Source organism: Anabrus simplex, chromosome 1 (genome assembly GCF_040414725.1).
Source record: "Anabrus simplex isolate iqAnaSimp1 chromosome 1, ASM4041472v1, whole genome shotgun sequence".
NCBI lineage: Eukaryota > Metazoa > Arthropoda > Insecta > Orthoptera > Tettigoniidae > Anabrus > Anabrus simplex.
Window position 1 is genome coordinate 516269464 of NC_090265.1, and position 21886 is coordinate 516291349.

At 36.6% G+C, this 21886-nt stretch overlaps 1 protein-coding gene across 1 annotated transcript in view; it reads left to right on the forward strand.

Moving 5' to 3' along the window:
* The window catches only part of LOC136875467 (mesoderm induction early response protein 1), a 37235-nt gene extending 15736 nt beyond the window's left edge, over window positions 1-21499 (forward strand). The window contains exon 3 of the mRNA XM_067149044.2: window positions 20384-21499. Within this exon, the coding sequence (XP_067005145.1) occupies window positions 20396-21499 (1104 nt within the window). The 5' untranslated portion in view covers window positions 20384-20395. The remainder of the gene's footprint in view (window positions 1-20383) is intronic.
* The last annotated feature ends 387 nt before the right edge of the window (window positions 21500-21886 follow it).

Genomic DNA, 21886 nt, shown 5'->3' on the forward strand with positions numbered 1-21886 from the left:
ATTTCCTTCCCAATTGACATTTGGTAAATTCAGATCTCCCGCTACAATCACATTTCTTTCCATGTCGTTTCCCACATAGCTGATTATCTTATCAAATAATTCTGAATTTGTGTCTGTACACGGTCTTTACACTCCAAAGACATCAAGTTGCCTGTTATCTTTAGAAATGAGCCTTACACCTAGAATTTCATGTTTCTCATCTTTAACTTTTTCATAGCTACAAATTCTTCTTTCACCAGAATGAATACTCTCCCTCCCACCATTCCTATCCTATCTCTACGATACACTCTCCAGTTCCGTGAGAAAATTTCTGCGTCCATTATATCATTTTTCAACCATGATTCAACTCCTATTACAATATCTGGTAAATATATATCTGTTATATTACTTAATTCTATTCCTTTCTTTACAATACTTCTACAGTTCAACACTAACATTTTTATATCATCGCTACTTTGTAAATTTTTTTAGAATAATAATAAATAAAATCATGAATAAAAATATATAAATAAATAACATTACTCAAAACTTCATAAAATACTTGAAATAAATTAATAAAAATATGTAATCGAAATGTCCGTAGTGTGGCCGCCAGAGTTCACCAGAATGGATCCCTTGAATTTAGATAGAGCATGATAATTCTTTATATCCCAGGGCGTGTACATAATGCTGCATACTGGTACAACTGCTTCAGGCCTTACCTAACCTTCTGAAAATGACTAAATAGGTAGGAACTGCACCTAGGTTCATCAATAACTCCACTGATTCTAAAATATCTAACTATATTCTCAATAAAATCTGTGCATGAGCACCTCATCAACACACCAAAATACACTTATAATACACAAACAAAGGATTGCTGGAAGACTCCATATTTACAACAACAACAGAGAAAACAGTGGGAAAATGAATGCAAGAACTATGGCACCATTTTCAGATAGTCCGTTGAACAATGCACATATATGTAGATAAATACCCTTCACTGTCACTGTATTAACACGACTTGCCGATTCTCGTAATCGGCACTTATAATATCACACTGATACTGTACCTCAGAATACTGTGTTCACTGATTTTAACACTTGTTGTAAGGATATATACATTTGAGCAACACACGCTTGTCGATCCTGAACATAAATTATGGAAAGTCTGAGATAGCTTTCACCAAACAAATAATACCAGGCCGCCACAAGTGCTACAATACCTAATGCATGAGCACTCCACAATTTGTCGATCAGCCACTTTCCACGAATATAACAAAATTACGTTCCACGAACGTTTTAAGTCCAGTCCAGTATAGTGCAGCAGTCTCTCTCCAGTACCGTGTATCAGCACTACTTCATACCCGTACCGTGTCTCCGCACTACTTCCTTCTCGTACAGTGTGTCAGTTGTGGTTCTTTTCCACTGTCATGTCGAAGTATATAAAGACCTCATCTCTCACATGTTTCGCCGAGATTGATCCTTGCCAGCAATGATGAGTGATCCTCCTGTCAAGACCATGCCCTGAACTACTTCTTGGTCCCAAGACATAAACAAACTTTCTGGGGTGTTTCACATGAGTCATAGAACTTTCCTAGTACATCAACAACAAGCTCATGTGATTCTGGGCTATTCACATGATTCATCGAACTTACCGACAACAACAGGTACATCTCATAAGACACTGGGATGGCCGCATGAGTCATACAAATTACCAGAGTCCAATATAGCAATGTTTTCCCACTTGTTGTTCAAAACAAATTACTCATACTACATAATATGGAGACCTCCCAGCTTACAAATATTAATGACAAAATATACAACTGAAATACTGATAGTAATAATAATAATAATAATAATAATAATCGAATACTGATAATAATATTTCTCACTTCTACATATAGTCCGAGGGTGTGATATATGTACTATCACAACTTCCAGATCTCTGTACCCTTGTCACCGCTCCCTAGACAACCCCGTTTTCCTGAATGTACCTCCCTATTATCCTTCCAAACAAATTTCCTAACTTATACGTACCACTGCGGTTTACGTGAAGGCCATCTGAGCTTAAAGAATGCTTAAAATTACTAACCTTCGTCCTTCATAACAATTATTTTACGTTCAATAATAACATATACAAGCAAGAAGATCTAGCCATGGGTGATCCCATTTCGGGAATACTCGCTGAAATTTATATGGACAACCTCGAAAATAGTAAAATAACAAACAGCATTAATGGTTTGTGTCTTTGGCTACGCTATGTCGATGACACACTAGCAATAATAGACAAAAGCTGCAACAATAGTGAAGACATACTAACTTACTTAAACAGCCTTGATAATTGCATCAAGTTTACTAAAGAAGATGAGGACAATAATTTCATCCATTTTTTAGACATTACAATCACCAGGACTTTAAACAATTTTGATTTCCAGATTCACAGAAAACCTTCATTCACTCCCACAACCATGAAACAAAATTCTCTTCACCCACAATCGCACAAACAAGCCTCGTTTTACAGTTTAGTGTACAGAGCGTTAAAAATTCCCATGTCAACCGTCAATTTAAAAAAAGAAATAGCTGTTTTCAATGGATACAATCCCTCAATCATACAGAAAATAATCAATAAAGTGAAATTGAAATTGGCCACGAACCTCTCCCCAATAAAAATTAATAAGCCTAAATATGCATCTTTCACCTACATTAACCCCATTATACATCAAATCGCTACCCCTTTAAAAAAACATGATATTAAGGTAGCCTATAAGACTCATAATTCTAATCAAAAGCTATTTTTCAACCACAATAAGATAAACTTGGACAACAATAAATTTTCGGGCTCTGGCATTTATAGACTGAAATGTGCTGAATGTAACAGTTCATATATCGGTCAAACTGGTAGAAGCTTTGCAATTAGATATGCGGAACATTTCAATGCCCAAAAGCACAGTAAACACTCAACCATGAGCATCCATATGAAAGACACCGGACATAGTTTTACCACAATCGAACAGGATCTCCGAATTTTAAAAAGACTAGATAAAGGCAGGCTCATGACCGAGTTCAAAAACTTATATATTTTTTTTTGACCAAAAATATAATAAGAATAAAAATTTAAATGATCCAATAGGCAACCGAAGCCCTCTTTACGAACAATTAATATTTTCGCTCAATAGTTTAAATCTGAAAGACAAAAGACTTGTTAACGTCCTCAAAACAAGCTCTCCAAGCACCCCCACTAAGCCGCTCAACTCATCGCGCCCCTATTCTCCCTCCAATACACACAACTCCTCCCCAAGCGCCAATCACATACCCACAGCTCCGCCTTCTCAAATCCACTCCCCTCCTCTAAGACATCACACCTACAACACGAGGAGCAGGACATTAGCGACAACCAGTGCTCCACAAACCTCCTAGCAATTAGGTAACAGCTCAACAGCTTTCAGGGTGAGTTTTAACTTTCACATCTTTCATTTCTCAATGATTTCCCCCCTTTTTTCTCTTTTTCCGTTATTTCACGTAACTAATTAAGACAAATCCTCCATTTTCAGATTCCCTCACGTGTAGGACAGCTCAAACACTGATTGCACTGCACAACATTTTCGACCGTTGCCCATTCAAATGATGTTTTTAACTATCTTCATTTGAAGCCGGTGTTGTTTTAACTCTGTCTTAGCACGGCCTCATTTTATAATTAACAAAAGCTGTTCACTTGCACTGTGCACTCCATTTACATAGAGAGTGACCAACGGAGTTTACTACCTCATGAATCCTAGGGCGAATTATTTTGGTTGGAGCCAAATTACAAATAGACAAATTGGAATGTTTTACCTCATCAATTTTAACGATTATAAATAAGTGTACAGTAATTATAAATTGTATTTTATTTTGCCAACATTTGTATATACTACGTAGAACTACCATCAAACTCAATATCATATAGACTTTTATTACTTTCATTGTTATACTGTATATATGATGGCCTCATTTTAATATTAAGAAACCACTAGCGTATTTTACTATGTGTAACTAGTCTATTGTTATTTCGTTTAGGATAGGACCTTGTACGTGTTTTTTAATGTATTCTTTCTTACATATTATGTTCATAATTTCCAACCAGACGTCTGGTTTAATTTTGAGGTGCTTTGATATGACTGATGATGCCCCACATGGGGGGCGAAACATGTCTCCATTTTAACGATGTTTAACTAAAAATGTTAACATCCTGTAATGTATTGAATAGGTTGGAGTCCAATAAATTCTCTTATATTATTATTGAGATTCTTTCAATACGGAAAATACAATGATTTTCATTACAGTACATGTGCCAAGCATCTATAAGAGATGACATCCAAATCCTCATAATTTTCAAGCAGGCATTTTTAAAACATTGGCTGTATTATTTGTAACAACAGAACGAATTTTGCACTTGCAACTCCTCACATTTCTGAATGTTGTTAAGCCACTTCTGTCAGGTAAATGGTAGTGTGATTAATAGTGTTCTCTAAATAAACATCACCTGGTTTTTGGTAACTTTGAGTTATATTTTTGGTTTATTTTGAACATTTGACAAACCATCAAACTATAGATGAACACTTTGATTTTCAGAATAAGGGAACAAGTTTTTTTTAATTTCTCTTTGTAAGTAGTTGCCAGTAGAGATACTCTAATTTCCTTTCTCTTTGGAGTGGTTCATGTTAATACAGTATTTCTAGATGGACTAGCAGTTATTTGTTATTTCTTACAACTGAACCAGAAGACACATGCATTATATACACGTTAATGCACATTGTGTGTGCTTCCCAATTATATCCCCCACTCTTAACACACACAGAGCCCAACTTGAAACCGCCTAATTCCCATTACTGCCCCGTCGGCCAACTCAAGTCACCAAACTCCCTAGAAATTTCACAGGGAAAGGCTTAGTTGTTGGTTGCTGATACAGTATATTAGCGATATTCCATTTTAAAACAAGATTAGAAAATTGTGTTCACACTGCTTTATTAGTAGTTTCAATATTTAATATATCTGTATAAATGTATTGGATACTGCGCCCTTCCTGCATCCAGAATGGGTCACGCAAAAAAGAAATCCCAACCAGTTTTTCTCGGGTGCTTAATATAATTTTTTTCTATGTGGAATCCAAGGTAACGACGATACGCTAATAAATATCTTATCTGTCATTAATAATGATGGACGTCTTCATATCTTTGGGATGCAAGAATATCAATTATCTAACGCCTTAATTCTAATTTGCCTTATGTTACTATCAAAATTATGAATAACACCTCAAATTTATCTAAACTACCATCATTTATTCAAAAATGTAAGTTGTGGATAAAGAAAAGTTAAATTAAGGAATTGAAATTCTGAAATCGATTAATTAAATCTGCTCTGAAAGCTTAAATCATCATCATTGATCACTGTCATCTCCTTTCCCTATCTTACAAAACATCATCATTGAAATAACTAATATTTCACTTTCATTTAATATTAGTAAATTTCCGGGCTGAGATGGTTGAGGCGCTGGCCTTCTGACCCCAACATGGCAGGTTCTATCCTGGCTCAGTCCGGTGGTATTTGAAGGTGCACAAATATCTCAGCATCATGTTGGTAGATTTACTGACACGTAAAAGAACTCCTGCGGGACAAAATTCCGGTACCTCGGTGTCTCCGAAAACCTTAATGAGTAGTTAGTGGGACGTAAAGCAGATAACATTATTATTAATATTAGTAAAATAAATCGATAAAATAAATGCATATCTGCATGGGAAATTAATGGTTAAGTTAGGCTACAGTATTATAATCATTTAGGTACATCAGTTTCGTCAGTTTCATTCATTTCTCTTCTTCTTAGGACAAGATCTGCACTCTATGTTTATCTTCGAAGTATCATAAATTAAGCTTCAGTAAAATTATAAGTTTCATTATTCATTAGTAGGGCCCGGATGTTGATGCCGTAAAAAAGTTTTTAAAATGCCCTTAAAATGTTTAAAAATGACTTTAATAAATGATCTAAAAATTCAAAAAATGCACTATAAAATGGAAAAAATGATCTTATAATAATGAACTCACCAATATTTGAAAAATGACATCTTTAAGCTCAAACTGAAAAGTAAATCAAAATAGATTTCTAGCACTTAACAAAAGGTTTATGTTCACTTTAGTCTGAGTTGCACTGCACTACGAGTGTCATTCTGATGTCAAATGTAAATGATCTGCGGTTATCAGCCAACAAGTTTTTATATCTCGAAAAGCTGCGTTCAACATCAACTGATGTGATCGGAGCGTACTTGAAGTGAGGAAGGTCGTTTGCTGCTAAATCCTCCTCAATCCCATCCATGCAGTAGTTTTCACCAGAAAGAATGCCTGAGATTTTGCATAATGTTTTATACCCGGTGTTTTTGTCCAGCACTTTTTTCAGTTTTGATGCAATACCCGCAGCAATTTCGCCTCGATTGTTGCTAAAACTAGTTTCCACCTGGTTGATTAAGGAAATGGAATCAACCATTTCTTCGCCCGTTTTCTCCAATGATGTGATTGTTGCTGTCAATAAGGCGAAATTTGATTTTATGAATGCCAAACTACCTTCAATGTTTGGTTCAGACAGCATGTCCTGGGCAATTTTTATTGCTGCAGCTTCTTCACTGTCAAAACTCTGCACTATTTCCTTTACTAACTTGAAGTTTTCACAGTAATACATACACGCGTTTAACCACGTGCCCCAGCGTGTTATGATAGGTTGTGGAGGTAATGCAATGTCTGGAGCTTCAGCCCTGAAACGTGCGACTCGCGAGGGTGCTTTCAAGAAAACCTTCTTAACGTTCGCTATAAGCCTGTCTACACTGGGGTAAAGAGCTCTTACTTCTTCACAAACTCTGTGCAGTCCATGGGCAAGTCACGTAACATGGACCATTTTAGAATAGAGTGCCGTCAATGAATTAGCTGCTCGTACCATATACGGTGCAACATCAGTTAAAAATAAAAGTACATCGTCATGTTTGATGCCCTCAGGCCACAGGAGAAACATAGCACTGTCAAACAGTTTTGATATGGTAGAATAATTTGTCTTTTCTAACACTTCGGTAGTCAATAAAAATATTTCACCTGGTGTATGCACTTCTAAAGTTCCGATCACAACGTTGCCTATATAACGCCCCATAGCATCTGAAGTTTCGTCGATTGACACCCATATTTTCTTCCCGCGAGTTTCACATCTTATTTTGTTTAATGTGTCTTCGTAACACTGCGGCAAATAATTCTTACGTAAAGTTGATTCGTCTGGTATTTCTTGATTCGTATGTTTTTCCAAAAATCCATGTAATTTCGGGCTGTTGAGTTTATACAGCGGAATGTTTGCAGAGACAAATACATCACACAATTCTTTACTGAACTGTGAGGACTTGCCGGAATTCGAAGCAACTGAAGGCAGTAAGCGCTGAGTTGCAGGTTTATTTGAAACACGCTGAAGAGCACGAATGTGTTTATCGATATGTTGCGTTACAGTAAATCTTCTTTCAGCAGCTACTTTAGTTCCACATAATTTGCAAAACAATATGCTTCCATCGGTGGAAAACACATTGTCACCAAATTCAGATACTAGTTGTTTTAAATGCACTGACACACTCGGTTTTATTTTAGGCATTTTGAAAGCCGTCGTCGTGAATAATGCGGAACTGAGACAAGAATATAACAAACCCTTCCCCTTTCTACCCCGCCACTGCTGTCCTTGGTCAACAGAGCAGGTAACATTCCATTCCGCTAATAACTGGTTTGCGACGAAAACAAGAGTATCTGCATACCTACCCCCCATAACCTTCTGCATCCAAGATATATATTTTACTACTAATAGCAATACTGAAATATTTTATTTCAATATTTTAAATTATCCTGTATCAACTACTAGCTTGTTCTTAACTCTGAGAGACGTAACTGCCTCATATAAAGCTGTGACATGACTAAATCGGGGAAAAATGACCTTAAAAGGCCGATTTCTCTAAAATATGTCCCAAAAAATCTACCAAACTTAAAAAAATGCTCTTAAAATGGAAAAATAGCAAAAAATGCAAAAAGATGCAAAATAAAAATGGCATATTTGAAGACGGGGTAACCCGGCCGGAGTTTATATCTGCTTCAGCATTGTTTTAGACAGCTCAGTAAAAAGATGACATGTCATCAACATCCGGGCCCTATTCATTAGCAAACATGTGCTAATATTCATTTTAAATCATAATATCAATCAACATTATATCATGTGTTAAGTTAATTTCCAACCTAGATCAATCATAAAGTATAAACAACCAACTAGTTTCACAAATGTGTCTAAAATTCAGTGTGTGACCTCGTGTGATTTAATTAGATATGTAGGAAACATCATTCTCTAAGATATTATGTGACATCTATTCATTTGAAATGACCTGAAGAAAATAGTAATGTCTATCCATGTCAACTAACGTATGCCATAATTAACATTTTGAGAAGTATGACTTTATAGTAGAAATACTAAGTTAAAAATGAACAATTTAATGAACAACTCTTCTCATAAGAATTCATTTTGATGGTCTAATCCTGCAATAACATTTTGTAAATGTCACAATACGTCGTCGCTATCATAGGATATGGATTCTCGATTAAAGAAACAGTCATTGTATCTTTTTTTCTTTACGTCGCACCGACACAGATATGTCTTATGGTGACGATGGGACAGGAAGGGGTTAGGAGTGGGAAGGAAGCGGCCGTGGCCTTAATTAAGGTACAGCCCCAGCATTTTCCTGGTGTGAAAATGGGAAACCACGGAAAACCATTTTCAGGGCTGCCGACTGTGGGGTTTGAACCTACTATCTCCCAAATACTGGATACTGGCCGCACTTAAGTGACTGCAGCTATCGAGCTCGGTTCACTGTATCATAAACATAAGTGATCCTAGCCTACGTCAATACTATCATCTTATTCTTCAAATATACCATTTATTTCTATTACATCGTACCTATATATATATATTCTTTCAATTCATTCCTCATTCCTTTCATATCACATCATAACATCATCTTCACATTCCATTTCATATCATATCTCTTCCAGTTCTTCCAAGTCTTCCTCATATATAACTTATTCTGACACATAAATATCTTCATTCTCAATATTATTCATGTCATGGGATCAATATCTTCATCTAACATCAACATGTCTTCCGTTCGCTATTATATCCATATCTAACCTTATTCCGAATTCTTATTGCAACGTATAACGTGCATATACTAACGCTATATTCAGTATTTTATCGAAGACCCTAAAGTATTCTACTCCTAAGCACTTCACACATTACATGGCATAATCTGTTGGGATTCTTTGGTTTTATTGAAATGATATTGCCACACTATTATCTCGCATTCCCTAACTGGAGTTAATCTTGTTTCTTAGAAAGACTACCTATCTCCTCATATGTATCGGCACAATAAATAAATCACTCGCAAGAATCTAACACAACTTAAATCATTTTGAAGATATTAACAACCTAACATCTACTTTTCATCTACGAAATAATGGTCTACATTTCATTTTATCTAGCAGTTGTATACATATATTTACCAAACTTATCTTTTTCCTTCTGCTTCTGGGATTATATAATCTTTCGTTCGTCATCTGCAGCTCCGGTTGACAATCATCCTACTCCGCTGGTCATTGAGATATCATCTGGAATTGTGGTACCTCTCCGCCATCAGCTCGGTATTGTGCGGACAGTCTGCCCTAAGGTCTTCTTAGAAATCCGTAGCATTCTTGTCTTACACGATTGAAAGATAAAAATACATAGATGAAATCAGCTGTAACATTTTGTTGCTATCAAAGCCTTCTAACATAATTTTATCAATGAGAATCAGTTTTAATAATAATAATAATAATAATAATAATTGCTTTACATCCCCCGAACTACTCTTTTACGGTTTTCGGAGACGCCGAGGTGCCGGAATTTAGTCCCGCAGGAGGCTGGCGTGTTTGAGCACCTTCAAATATCACCGGACTGAGCCAGGATCGAACCTGCCAAGTTGGGGTCAGAAGGCCGGTGCCTCAACCGTCTGAGCCACTCAGCCCGGCAATGAGAATCAGTTTTAGATTGCTTTGTATCTTTTCAATCTTTATCAGATTCCCAATATATCTGCTGTTGTCTTAGTTTTTTATGTCGTACAGGATTGTTTAATGACTTTATATATTGATGTTGCGTTATATTGAATTATTTCTCTTAGGGTCAAAGCCTTGTCTGTCGTCTTCAGTTTTCTGTTAGTCAATTCTTGCTGTTTTCAATTTATATAATGCGTATATTAAATTATTATACATGTTGATTCCCAAAGGGAATCTGAAATATTTGTTCTGAATGAGTAAATTTATAATACTAACATAAATGATCCGTTATTGGACATTATAAATTTTCCAGCTAACTCATTCGTGGTTCATGTTTGTGGGTTACTGTAGTCACGTCCTAGTTCGTGAACCATGGGCAACGGCTGAGTGGCCTAGTAAGTGGTCCTGAGAGTCGGGATACCAGTTGCTATGGAATGGGAGTGGGCATCTCGGACATATTCTGAGTCGTGGCCCTCCTTGTGCTCAGGAGGCTAGGACTATACAATTCACCGGTGGTCCATAACCCGTTAGAGGAGAGATCCTCACTTGGACTATGTGCAAGTAGGGCAGCATCCTGCTTCATGAATTTACCGAGCTCAGAACACTTTAAGCAAGCCTCGGGCCTATGGGAGTAATGGACTCCCACTCCCATTTGACAGGCGTGGGACTCCTTGGAAACAACTTGGCAAACGAAATGGAATTCGATGGGGAGCTATCAATATTAATGGGGCTTATGGAAGAAAGAAGGTAGAACTGGCTGAGTCAGCAAAGAGGATGCATCTGGATCTGCTAGGAGTAAGTGATATTCGGGTAAGGGGAAATAATGAGGAAGATATAGGAGATTATAAAGTGTACTTGACGGGTGTTAGAAAGGGAAGGGCAGAGTCTGGGGTAGGGCTCTTTATCAGGAATACCATTGCACGCAACATAGTTTCGGTTAGGCACGTAAATGAGCGAATGATGTGGGTAGATTTGTCAGTGGGAGGAATTAGGACAAGAATTGTGTCCGTGTATTCACCATGTGAGGGTGCAGATGAGGATGAAGTTGACAAGTTTTATGAAGCATTGAGTGACATCGTGGTCAGGGTCAACAGCAAGGATAGAATAGTGCTAATGGGCGATTTCAATGCGAGAGTTGGGAATAGAACTGAAGGATACGAAAGGGTGATTGGTAAATGTGGGGAAGATATGGAAGCTAATGGGAATGGGAAGCGTTTGCTGGACTTCTGTGCTAGTATAGGTTTAGCTGTTACGAATACATTCTTCAAGCATAAGGCTATTCATCGCTACACATGGGAGGCTAGGGGTACCAGATCCATAATAGACTATATATCTTAACAGACTTTGAATTCAGGAAATCTGTTAGGAATGTACGAGTTTTTCGCGGATTTTTCGATGATACAGACCACTATCTGATCTGTAGTGAAGTAAGTATCTCTAGGCCTAGGGTAGAGAAAGTGAAATCTGTCTGCAAACGAATAAGGGTAGAAAATCTCCAGGACGAGGAAATTAGACAGAAGTACATGGATATTTATTTATTTATTTATTTATTTATTTATTTATTTATTTATTTATTTATTTATTTATTTATTTATTTATTTATTTATTTATTTATTTATTTATTTATTTATTTATTTATTTATTTATTTATTTATTTATTTATTTATTTATTTATTTATTTATTTATTTATTTATTTATTTATTTATTTATTTATTTATTTATTTATTTATTTATTTATTTATTTATTTATTTATTTATTTATTTATTTATTTATTTATTTATTTATTTATTTATTTATTTATTTATTTATTTATTTATTTATTTATTTATTTATTTATTTATTTATTTATTTATTTATTTATTTATTTATTTATTTATTTATTTATTTATTTATTTATTTATTTATTTATTTATTTATTTATTTATTTATTTATTTATTTATTTATTTATTTATTTATTTATTTATTTATTTATTTATTTATTTATTTATTTATTTATTTATTTATTTATTTATTTATTTATTTATTTATTTATTTATTTATTTATTTATTTATTTATTTATTTATTTATTTATTTATTTATTTATTTATTTATTTATTTATTTATTTATTTATTTATTTATTTATTTATTTATTTATTTATTTATTTATTTATTTATTTATTTATTTATTTATTTATTTATTTATTTATTTATTTATTTATTTATTTATTTATTTATTTATTTATTTATTTATTTATTTATTTATTTATTTATTTATTTATTTATTTATTTATTTATTTATTTATTTATTTATTTATTTATTTATTTATTTATTTATTTATTTATTTATTTATTTATTTATTTATTTATTTATTTATTTATTTATTTATTTATTTATTTATTTATTTATTTATTTATTTATTTATTTATTTATTTATTTATTTATTTATTTATTTATTTATTTATTTATTTATTTATTTATTTATTTATTTATTTATTACGAAGTTAGGGCTCGAGGCCCTCTCTTCCACTTAACCACATACTAATCAAAACCATACATAAAATTGAGATATTTAAAATAGTTAAAACCAAACAAAAAATTAATATAATTGAAAGCAAATTTAAATACATTACTAAGTTAATAATAAAACTAATTAAAAGTAAGAACTCTTAATAATGACTTATCCTCAGGCGCGCACACATTCATACTTCAACCATTCAGTTAGCTGTCCTCAGCAGGTAGTCTCGGCAGGTGACCTTACACCTTTGTAAAGAGCTAGTTTCTCTGACCTGAGCTGGCAGGGAATTGCATAATCTGGCGCCGGTCACTACAAACGATCTATTAATTTTATTTGTGCGGTGCACTGGAATAGAAAGAGTGGATCTGGAACATGTATTTAAGTTGTGAAATGATGATAGAAAGGTGAATTTAGAAGAAATATACAGTGGCTGACTTTCCGCTAGTACTCTAAACACCATCGTTAAAATGTGTAGCTGCCGACGTTTATCAGGCTTCAGCCATGAGAGAGCCTTATAGTATGGAGTAATGTGAACATCGTACCCAATATTGTAAATAAATCGCAGGCAGGAATTCAGTGCTCGTTGAAGTTTAAGTGTTTCTTCTCTTGTCATATCAACTAGAACAACGTCACAATAATCAAGAATAGGGAGAACCAGTGTCTGTATTAGTTTGGCCTTAAGCTCAAATGGAAATACATCCCTTTGCCGTTTAAGAGGGTGTAGCGCTCCAAAAATCTTTTTACAGATGATTTTCGTGTGATCAGACCAATCAAGTGTTTCATTCATAATTACGCCGAGATTTTTAACTGTTTTATTGTAGGGTATAATGTTACCATTCAGTAGGATAGGCGGGATTGCAATATTGTTTGAGCAGTTCAGTAATTTTCGTGTTCCTATTATGATTGCCTGAGATTTTATGGAGTTTAGTATAAGAGAATTTCGTTGTGCATATATACTGAGTCGTCGGAGGTCATTGTTAATATCTTGTATTGTTTCATCTAAGTCTGAAATCTTGCAGTGTCGATAAATCTGAAGATCGTCAGCATAGAGGTGGTGTGTGTTATTTCCTGTCACCGATGATATGTCATTGATATAAATACAGAAAAGTAAGGGCCCTAGAATACTGCCCTGTGGGGCACCACTAAGTTTCATTTTCAATTTAGAGACCTTGTCGTTTACTGTTACACGCTGCTGACGGTTACTCAAATAAGAACTAAAAAAACTTAAGCGCAGCCAGGTCAAAATTTAGTAGTTCCATTTTCTTTATCATAGTATGAATGTCTATAGTGTCAAAGGCGCTACTGAAGTCAAGAAGGTTAAGTATAGTAAGCAGTCGTTTGTCCATAGCATTTCTAATGTCTTCAGTAACCTTCAAAAGTGCTGTCGCGGTACTGTGCCCCTTCTTAAATCCAGACTGCAAAGGGTCCAAAAGAGCATTTTTATTTAGGTACTCCAGAACCTGCTCGTATACTAAACGTTCGAAGGCTTTAGAAACCGCAGGGAGTATGGACACCGGACGATAGTCAGAGGGTGATTGTGGGTCTAAACTCTTAGGTACCGGTATAATATTGGCTGTTTTCCAGACAGTTAGGAAAGTTCCGTTTAGTAAACAAACGTTCAGTACGTGCGTCAGTATAGGCAGGACAGCACCCATAATGTTATGTATAAAACCAATAGGAATATCGTCTACACCTGTGGCCTTTGATTTAATCGAGTACAGAGCCTTTTTAACCTGATTTTCTGTGACACTGTGAAATGTGAATGGTGGATTGGCTGGAGGGGAGGGCGGTGAGACGGTGCAGTTAATTGGGGTAGGTTGAATATTTATTCTACTAGTTGAATATTTATTCTACTAAAGTAATCGTTCAGTTCGTCAAGTGGAATGTCAGGAGTTGTATGTCTCTGTTGATGTTTTCCTATTCCCAGAGCTCTAAGTTGGTCCCATGCACGATTAGAATTTATGTTGTTAGCTAAATTCCGGAAATATGCACATTTTTTATTTCTGATTAATTGCTTTGTGCGATTTCTTAAGATCCGGTAAGATTCGAAGTCTGCGTCATCTAGGGTATGCTTATAATGTCGAAATAAAGAGTCACGGTGGGCCATCATTCTCTTAGTTTCATCATCTAGCCATGGACAAGAAGGGCGAGAAACCTTTATTCGACGTTTGGGGGCATGTCTGTATGATTAGTGAGAAGTTTCAAACAGTAGACAGTAAGCAGGTTCAGGATATAGAAAGTGAATGGGTGGCATACAGGGATGCTGTAGTAGAAACAGCAAGGGAATGCCTAGGAACAACTGTGTGTAAAGATGGGAAAAGGCTGACAGAAAAAAAGAAGCAATGGGAACTCGAATAACAAAATGAATTTAGCGTACATACTAACTATGAACGTCTACAATAAGAATATTTCAAGTAATGCAAAATTGAGACATTACCAGACAATGTTCCATCCTGAAGCCTTATACGCAGCAGGAACTCTTAACCTAGTAAGAACAGGAGTACTTAGATTAGAAATGGTGGAATTTTTTTTTTTTTTTTGCTAGGGTCTTTACGTCGCACCAACACAGATAGGTCTTATGGCGACGATGGGATAGGAAAGTAGGAAAGGCCTAGGAGTTGGAAGGAAGCGGCCGTGGCCTTAATTAAGATACAGCCCCAGCATTTGCCTGGTGTGAAAATGGGAAACGACAGAAAACCATTTTCAGGGCTGCCGATAGTGGGATTCGAACCTACTATCTCCCGGATGCAAGCCCACAGCCGTGCGCCTCTACGCGCACGGCCAACTCGCCCGGTAATGGTGGAATGAACGATTCTCAGGAAGATAGTGGGACCGCAAAGAACAGAGGATGGTCAATTTAGAAGACGAGCGAACCAAGAACTGTATACTAAGATAGAGAAAATCTCGGACATCATACGGAAAAGGAGCGTGTTTATTGGATACATCCTGAGAATGGACCAGGGGAGGTTAACACTGCAAATAATACAGTTTCTTGTGAACAAGAGAACCAAAGTACGATGGATTCAAGAGGTACAAAGAAATTTAGAAGGAATGGGTATACATGAACCAGAGATTTACAACAGAGTGACAGAACTAGGCCCAGAACAAAATCATGGACAGAAGAACGAAGAAGGTTGCAAAGTATGAGAATAAAAGAACATTGGACAAGGAGAAAGACCAGAAGAAACGAAGCTGATAAGAATTAACGTGCTCCCCAGATGGCCAAAACGAAAAGAAGAAAAGAAGTCAGTCAAAGGATATATCTAAACATATAAAGTTTTTTACTTTTCTGTCATAGTCCCTATGCATTCAGAATATATTCTTGTGTAAGACCGAAACCATACCTCACAGTGCTACAGTTACGATGGGCCTTGGCCTTCCAAGCGGCAGGTGCTCAGCCCGAAGGCTTGCAGATTATGAAATGATGCATGGACAGCACAATGAATCCTCTTGGCTGTTATTCTTGGCTTTGTAAGCCGGGGCCGTTATATCACTATCAGGCAGCTCCTTTGTTATTCTCAAGGCTTAGTGGACCTTGAACCAGCCCTCAGATCTAGGTTAATATCCCCGACCTGACCAGGAATTGAACCTTGAGGCCTCATGGTAAGAGACAGGACTATACCTTGGGGCCGGCTACACATGGATAAGGTACTCTGTGTATACTGTATAAATGCAAAAGTGTTTGAGCTGAGAATGGGTGATTATTAAATGAGAGTATTATTATTATTATTATTATTATTATTATTATTATTATTATTATTATTATTATTATTATTATTATTATTTAGATTGATGCTAGTCTAGTTTGTTATTATTGTCCATTTTAAGGTTGTATGGCTTCCTTTCTCCTCTTTATGAAACTGTGTAATTTTTTGTGATTACTCATTCAGTTATGCTTTGTGTTGAATTGAAATTTGTTAGGATGCTTTTCAGCTATGATCGGATATATACATTTGTTTTTTGTTTTTGTTAAGTTGTGAGAAGAGTATAGTTTGTAAGAAGGGTCATTGCTTGATGCTTTATTAGATTTATATTAGTAGATATTTTTTAAGCTGAGTCACACGTGAGTGTTGATTGTATATACTACATGAAGGTTGTGCACAGAAGGCTGATCAGGATGTATGTAAATGATTTTAAAAATCTTTTCATCTTAAGAAATAGCATAGTGTCACTATCAGTTCACTCTACAGCACAGTTTCTGTTTTAGGTGATTGATCTGTAGATGGAACATGGGTATTCTCTCCCACTTCTTTCTGCAAACTTTCCAGTGACTATTTGTAGTTTATACATGGTGGTGAGAGGGACACTATATGATGAGTTTAAAAAATACAAAATTCCATGTGACTGACATAAGAGCTCTGCATCAGTACATCTGTAAATGTTATAGCATGGATTGCCTATCATTTCTTGCCTATATGATGACAAAATCTCACTGTGTAGCTTGTGCCTTATCCTTCAGATTGTGGTACAAAGATGGTATATCTTGTCCCCACAGTGGTGAATAAAGTTTCTATGTCTGTTTACTTCGATATTGCAGTATAGTCAGATTAGGACACTGTACATATCTGTGCATCGATAACAAAGTAGACAATTCGTTGGTTAATTGGGAAGAGGCGAGAGAACGATGGTAAACTATTTGGGAAAGATCTCAACAGGAATCCCTTTACTTGTCTGTCCAAAATACCAGTGCTGTGAAAGAGACCGTTGAACAGATCATTCTCGACTGCTTTGAAACAAAAAGCCAAGAAATGTCACTGGTCCAGACGATTTTGTGGGAGAGCTGTGTCACTCTCAAAAAAGGGATGCGGTAAGCTGGTTAACATTACTGTTCAAATTGTTAAAGAGTGATGAATGCTGACTGATAACATAAGAACATTACTGTACCCATCTTCAGAATTAAGGTGTTAACTACTGCCAGTGTGATGGAGTCCATACTGCATGGTTCTTAGTTAACAACTACCATGAAAAAAACAAATTACCCCCTCTCACCTCCATGGAACTCGGGAAAGCATTACATTGTGTGTTACATGACCTAATTTGGCTAGCACTTTGAGCATGATATCCCAAAATACTTTGTCAATAGGATACTGCTGCTTTATGCAGTGCCAGGAAGCTATATCCAAGTTGCCGTTCTCCGGGGCTTGGCCGTATCACCACTTTTGTTCTTTCTGCACCAACCAAGAGCCTCAACCCTTCTCCCTGCTGACATTATGCTAGCTGCAGAAAACAAACTTGATCTCCAATATCAAACCCTACAACGTCAAACCCCGAAATGAAAGAATTGATTGGCACAATCTGGGCTGCCACTCAACAAAAAAGAAAAGAACTAGATATTAAGTCAGACCCACAAGAAGTCAGAACAATTCAAGTTAGCTGATAAGGAATATCTTGGATTAGCAATTGCTGACGATGGCAACTTATCAAGAGATAAATGCAAGAATTAATACAGCCGGAATGAAGTGGTAAATGGTTACAGACATCACCTGCGACCACTTAAAATCAAAGATTTATAAACACTATCATCTGACTACAATGGTTTGGCCATGTAATGCAAGTAGAGATGGACTGTGCACTGGAAGTTGTTGGAAAGTATCCCAAGGGACAACATAAGCAACAAAGGGTTGGTACACTACACGACGATGTGAAGAGAGTAAATCTACACCCTGCCGTGGCTCACGACCAAATTAAATGGAGGCATCTGAGCCTCATAGCAGATCCTGTCAACAATGGTTGGGCCATGTAATACAAGCAGAGATGAACTGTGCATTGGAAGTTGCTGGAATGTATCCCAAGGGACAACATAAGCAACAAATGGTTGGTACACTACATGACGATGTGAAGAGAGTAAATCTACACCCTGTCGTGGCTCACGACCAAATTAAATCGAGGCATCGGAGCCACATAGCAGATCCTGTCAGTAGGCAGGACAAATGCTGATGAACGTGATTATTACTTTTAGAGTAAGTAATGGTGCGAATGGTCGAAGTGGTAAATGTGTGTCTCTTTGTTTATCACCACATTCTTTCACTTAGTACTTTCTGGGTGGTACTCAAACAATTTGTAACAGTCTTCTGTTCTTTAGTGTGCTGCAGTTGGGAATCATACACACAGACCTTATGACTGGATTTTATCTTCAAATGCTGATTATTGACATTGTTGACAGTCATTAAACCTCATTGACCCTCCTGGCAATCTTTCATTGTGTTATTGGGTTAGCAAGGACATTAAAGTTGCACAGCACAGAATTTGTCACATTCATTGGGATTTATTTTAGATATTTTTTGATGAGTGAATATTTAACCAGTGGTCCTCATGTTTGGGTGATGATGGCATGCACATAAATCTTTCTGACGTTAATCCATTATCTTGACACAGTTTTAGAATTCTTGATTTGTGCATGGAAGAGGGCCATTATGTACCCTTCTCAAAACTGGTCAAGTTTTTCACCATTCCTCTATTGCACAAACTTCTCATTAGAGCCTGCTAAAGTTCTATAAATGCCATCCACGTATGGCACTTCACTGTATCTAAATATGCACATTTTAGCAAATAATCAAAAAATCATTAAGAAAATCAGTCAGCCTTCTGTATTTTAGAAACATAAGATGAATAGTTTATATGCAAATATTCACCAGGATATTTCTAATCAGATATCATTTTGATCTCAGATTGCACAGACATAATTTAGGTAAACAAAATATTTGATATTCCGGTTCTATTAATAATGATGGTATATTATTTTATTGCCATAAAGTAGAATACCTCTTCTCACCATTCTTTGATATTATGAACTCTGAACAGATGTCTGAAGTTTTTTTCTATTCTCAAGTTGCAAACTCATTCTTAAGAACATCCAAAAAATGTTGATTCCTCAGTTGTCCTGTATGGTGAACCTTTTTTTACCCAGTTATTTCATTATTGAGGTAATGTTCTGCTTTGGCCCCAAAAGGGTTCTTCCCTTTAACTGTTCAGTTAGAGAAAAAGAAAACTAGGATATTAAATGTATGGAAGGTTCATTGTTCCCATTCTTATAAATTTGGCTTTGCATTTTACTCTATAGTAAGAGACTCGTTTGAAGTTGTGTTTACAGAAAAATAAAAGGACAATTTGTTTGTGAAAGTATTGTGAAAGTAATTCAAGCCAATCATTTCTAAGGCACCGAAAATCAGATATATAACTTGTTTTCCACCATAAGTGAGACTGTTTGACCAAAATGATATTTGATTATTTGTGATTCTAGAAATTACTGTTGACTCTAACCAGTATCATGTCTTCATTTGCTTCTTTTGGCTTCCTTGATAACAAGTTCTGGCATGTCTGGTTAGCTTTTACACAGAATAATAGCGTGGTCAGAGTGGAATTGACTTGAAACATTCAATTGTTAGTATTCATTCTAGCATGCCTACTTTTCTATTTCAGTTTTTGTAAGTCTGTAGCCTTATGTATACACTCACACTCACGTGTGCCAGGCCATGCTAAGTAAAAGTAAACGGGAATTGCATTATGTTATTAACATAACTGCAATTCCTGTCCACCTCTTGTTCTCTCCTCATCATCATTCATCATCTCTAGACAGCATTGTCCTTGAACGCACTTAATAAGAAATCAAGAGAGAATTAATAATTCTTTTGCAGAACATACGGACAACTGTGGGAAGCAGGTTGATAAGGACTTTGACCCCCCTGTGGAGATGATGGTGAATGATTTTGATGATGAAAGGACATTAGATGAAGAAGAAGCTCTAGAAGGGACTGAGGATCCTCAGACTGAATTGTCCAACCTTCAGCGTGAAGGTGATATGCCCTTGGAGGAACTGCTGGCCATGTACGGATACGGAGACCCGCAGTCAAGCAGCTCGGAGGACGAGAAGGAGGAGGAGCCCCAGTCGGAATTGCAGGAGTTATATGTCAACATGCCTGAGAAGAGTGCAGAGGAAAACCAGGGCAGCTCTCGCCTGCTGAGATTGTCTCGTCCCCAGAGTGAGGAGGAGGAGGATTTGGACTACGAATACAGCCCCGTGGAAGAGGATGATTGGAGGAAGACCATTATGGTGGGCAGTGACTACCAGGCTGGTATTCCTGAAGGACTTTGCATGTATGATGATGCCCTCCCATATGAAAATGAAGACAAGTTGTTGTGGAATCCTAGTAACCTTACTGAGAAAGACGTGGAAGATTTCTTGGTGAAGGCACAAGAGCCTTTGGTTAACAATGCCCAAGGAGTCCATGCCATTCCCACTGGAGCTCATACTCGTGATGATGAGCAAGCTCTCTATCTCTTGCTGCAATGTGGATACAATGTTGAGGAAGCGTTGAGGAGACGGCGCATGAATGTTGTGCCACCCACCGACACCATGAGTCTCTGGTCCGAGGAGGAGTGCAGAAACTTCGAGAACGGCCTTCGCAACTATGGTAAGGACTTCCATCTGATCCAGCAGAACAAGGTACGAACACGATCTGTGGGAGAATTGGTCCAGTTCTACTACCTTTGGAAGAAGACAGAAAGGCATGACATCTTTGCCAACAAAGCAAGGCTGGAGAAGAAGAAGTACACCTTGCATCCAGGAATCACAGATTACATGGACCGCTTTCTGGAGGAGCAAGAAACTGTAGTTCACCGCGATCGGAGTTCATCACCTAATATTCACAGCCTGATCTATGGTGACCCTAAGCGTCACAGAACGCAAGAAGAGGTGGAACAGCTTTGTGAGTTGGCTAATCACCTGGACAAGGACAGTCTAGAGTCATTGGTAAACTTGGCAGCGTTGGAGGGTGCAGCTGAACCTACTGGTGTTGAGATGGCTTTTGCTGCAAGTGCTGCTGTTGCGAACCCTCCTACCAATGCTTCCACGCTCAACGAGGGTGAACTGCCGCAACAGCAGTCTACTGAACCCATTGCATAGTACCTTTTTCTGTACGAAGTATCTAAACTTCAAGAGACCTTAGCATGATCATGACTTGATTTCTTCCAAGAAAAGTGCTTGCTTAAGGTGTGATATTTAGTGGGGATGAATGAAGTGTTTATTGAACGCCTGTGGTGACCCTTTGACTTTGTTGAGACAAAGATGCTGAGGGGGGTGGTCTCATTTCATCTACCACTGTTGTTATGGGTAAAAACTTTGTGTGATGAGCGTTTTCATCCTATGTGACAGTTAAAGTCTGTTTTAGAGTTTCCTACTGCTCTACAGTTAATGGCTGTAGTTTGTTTCTTTTCCTGCCAGAAAATACCATAATGTAGAAGACACAGTGTAAATGGTGATGGTTGCTCTGAGATAACAGATATGTCGGTG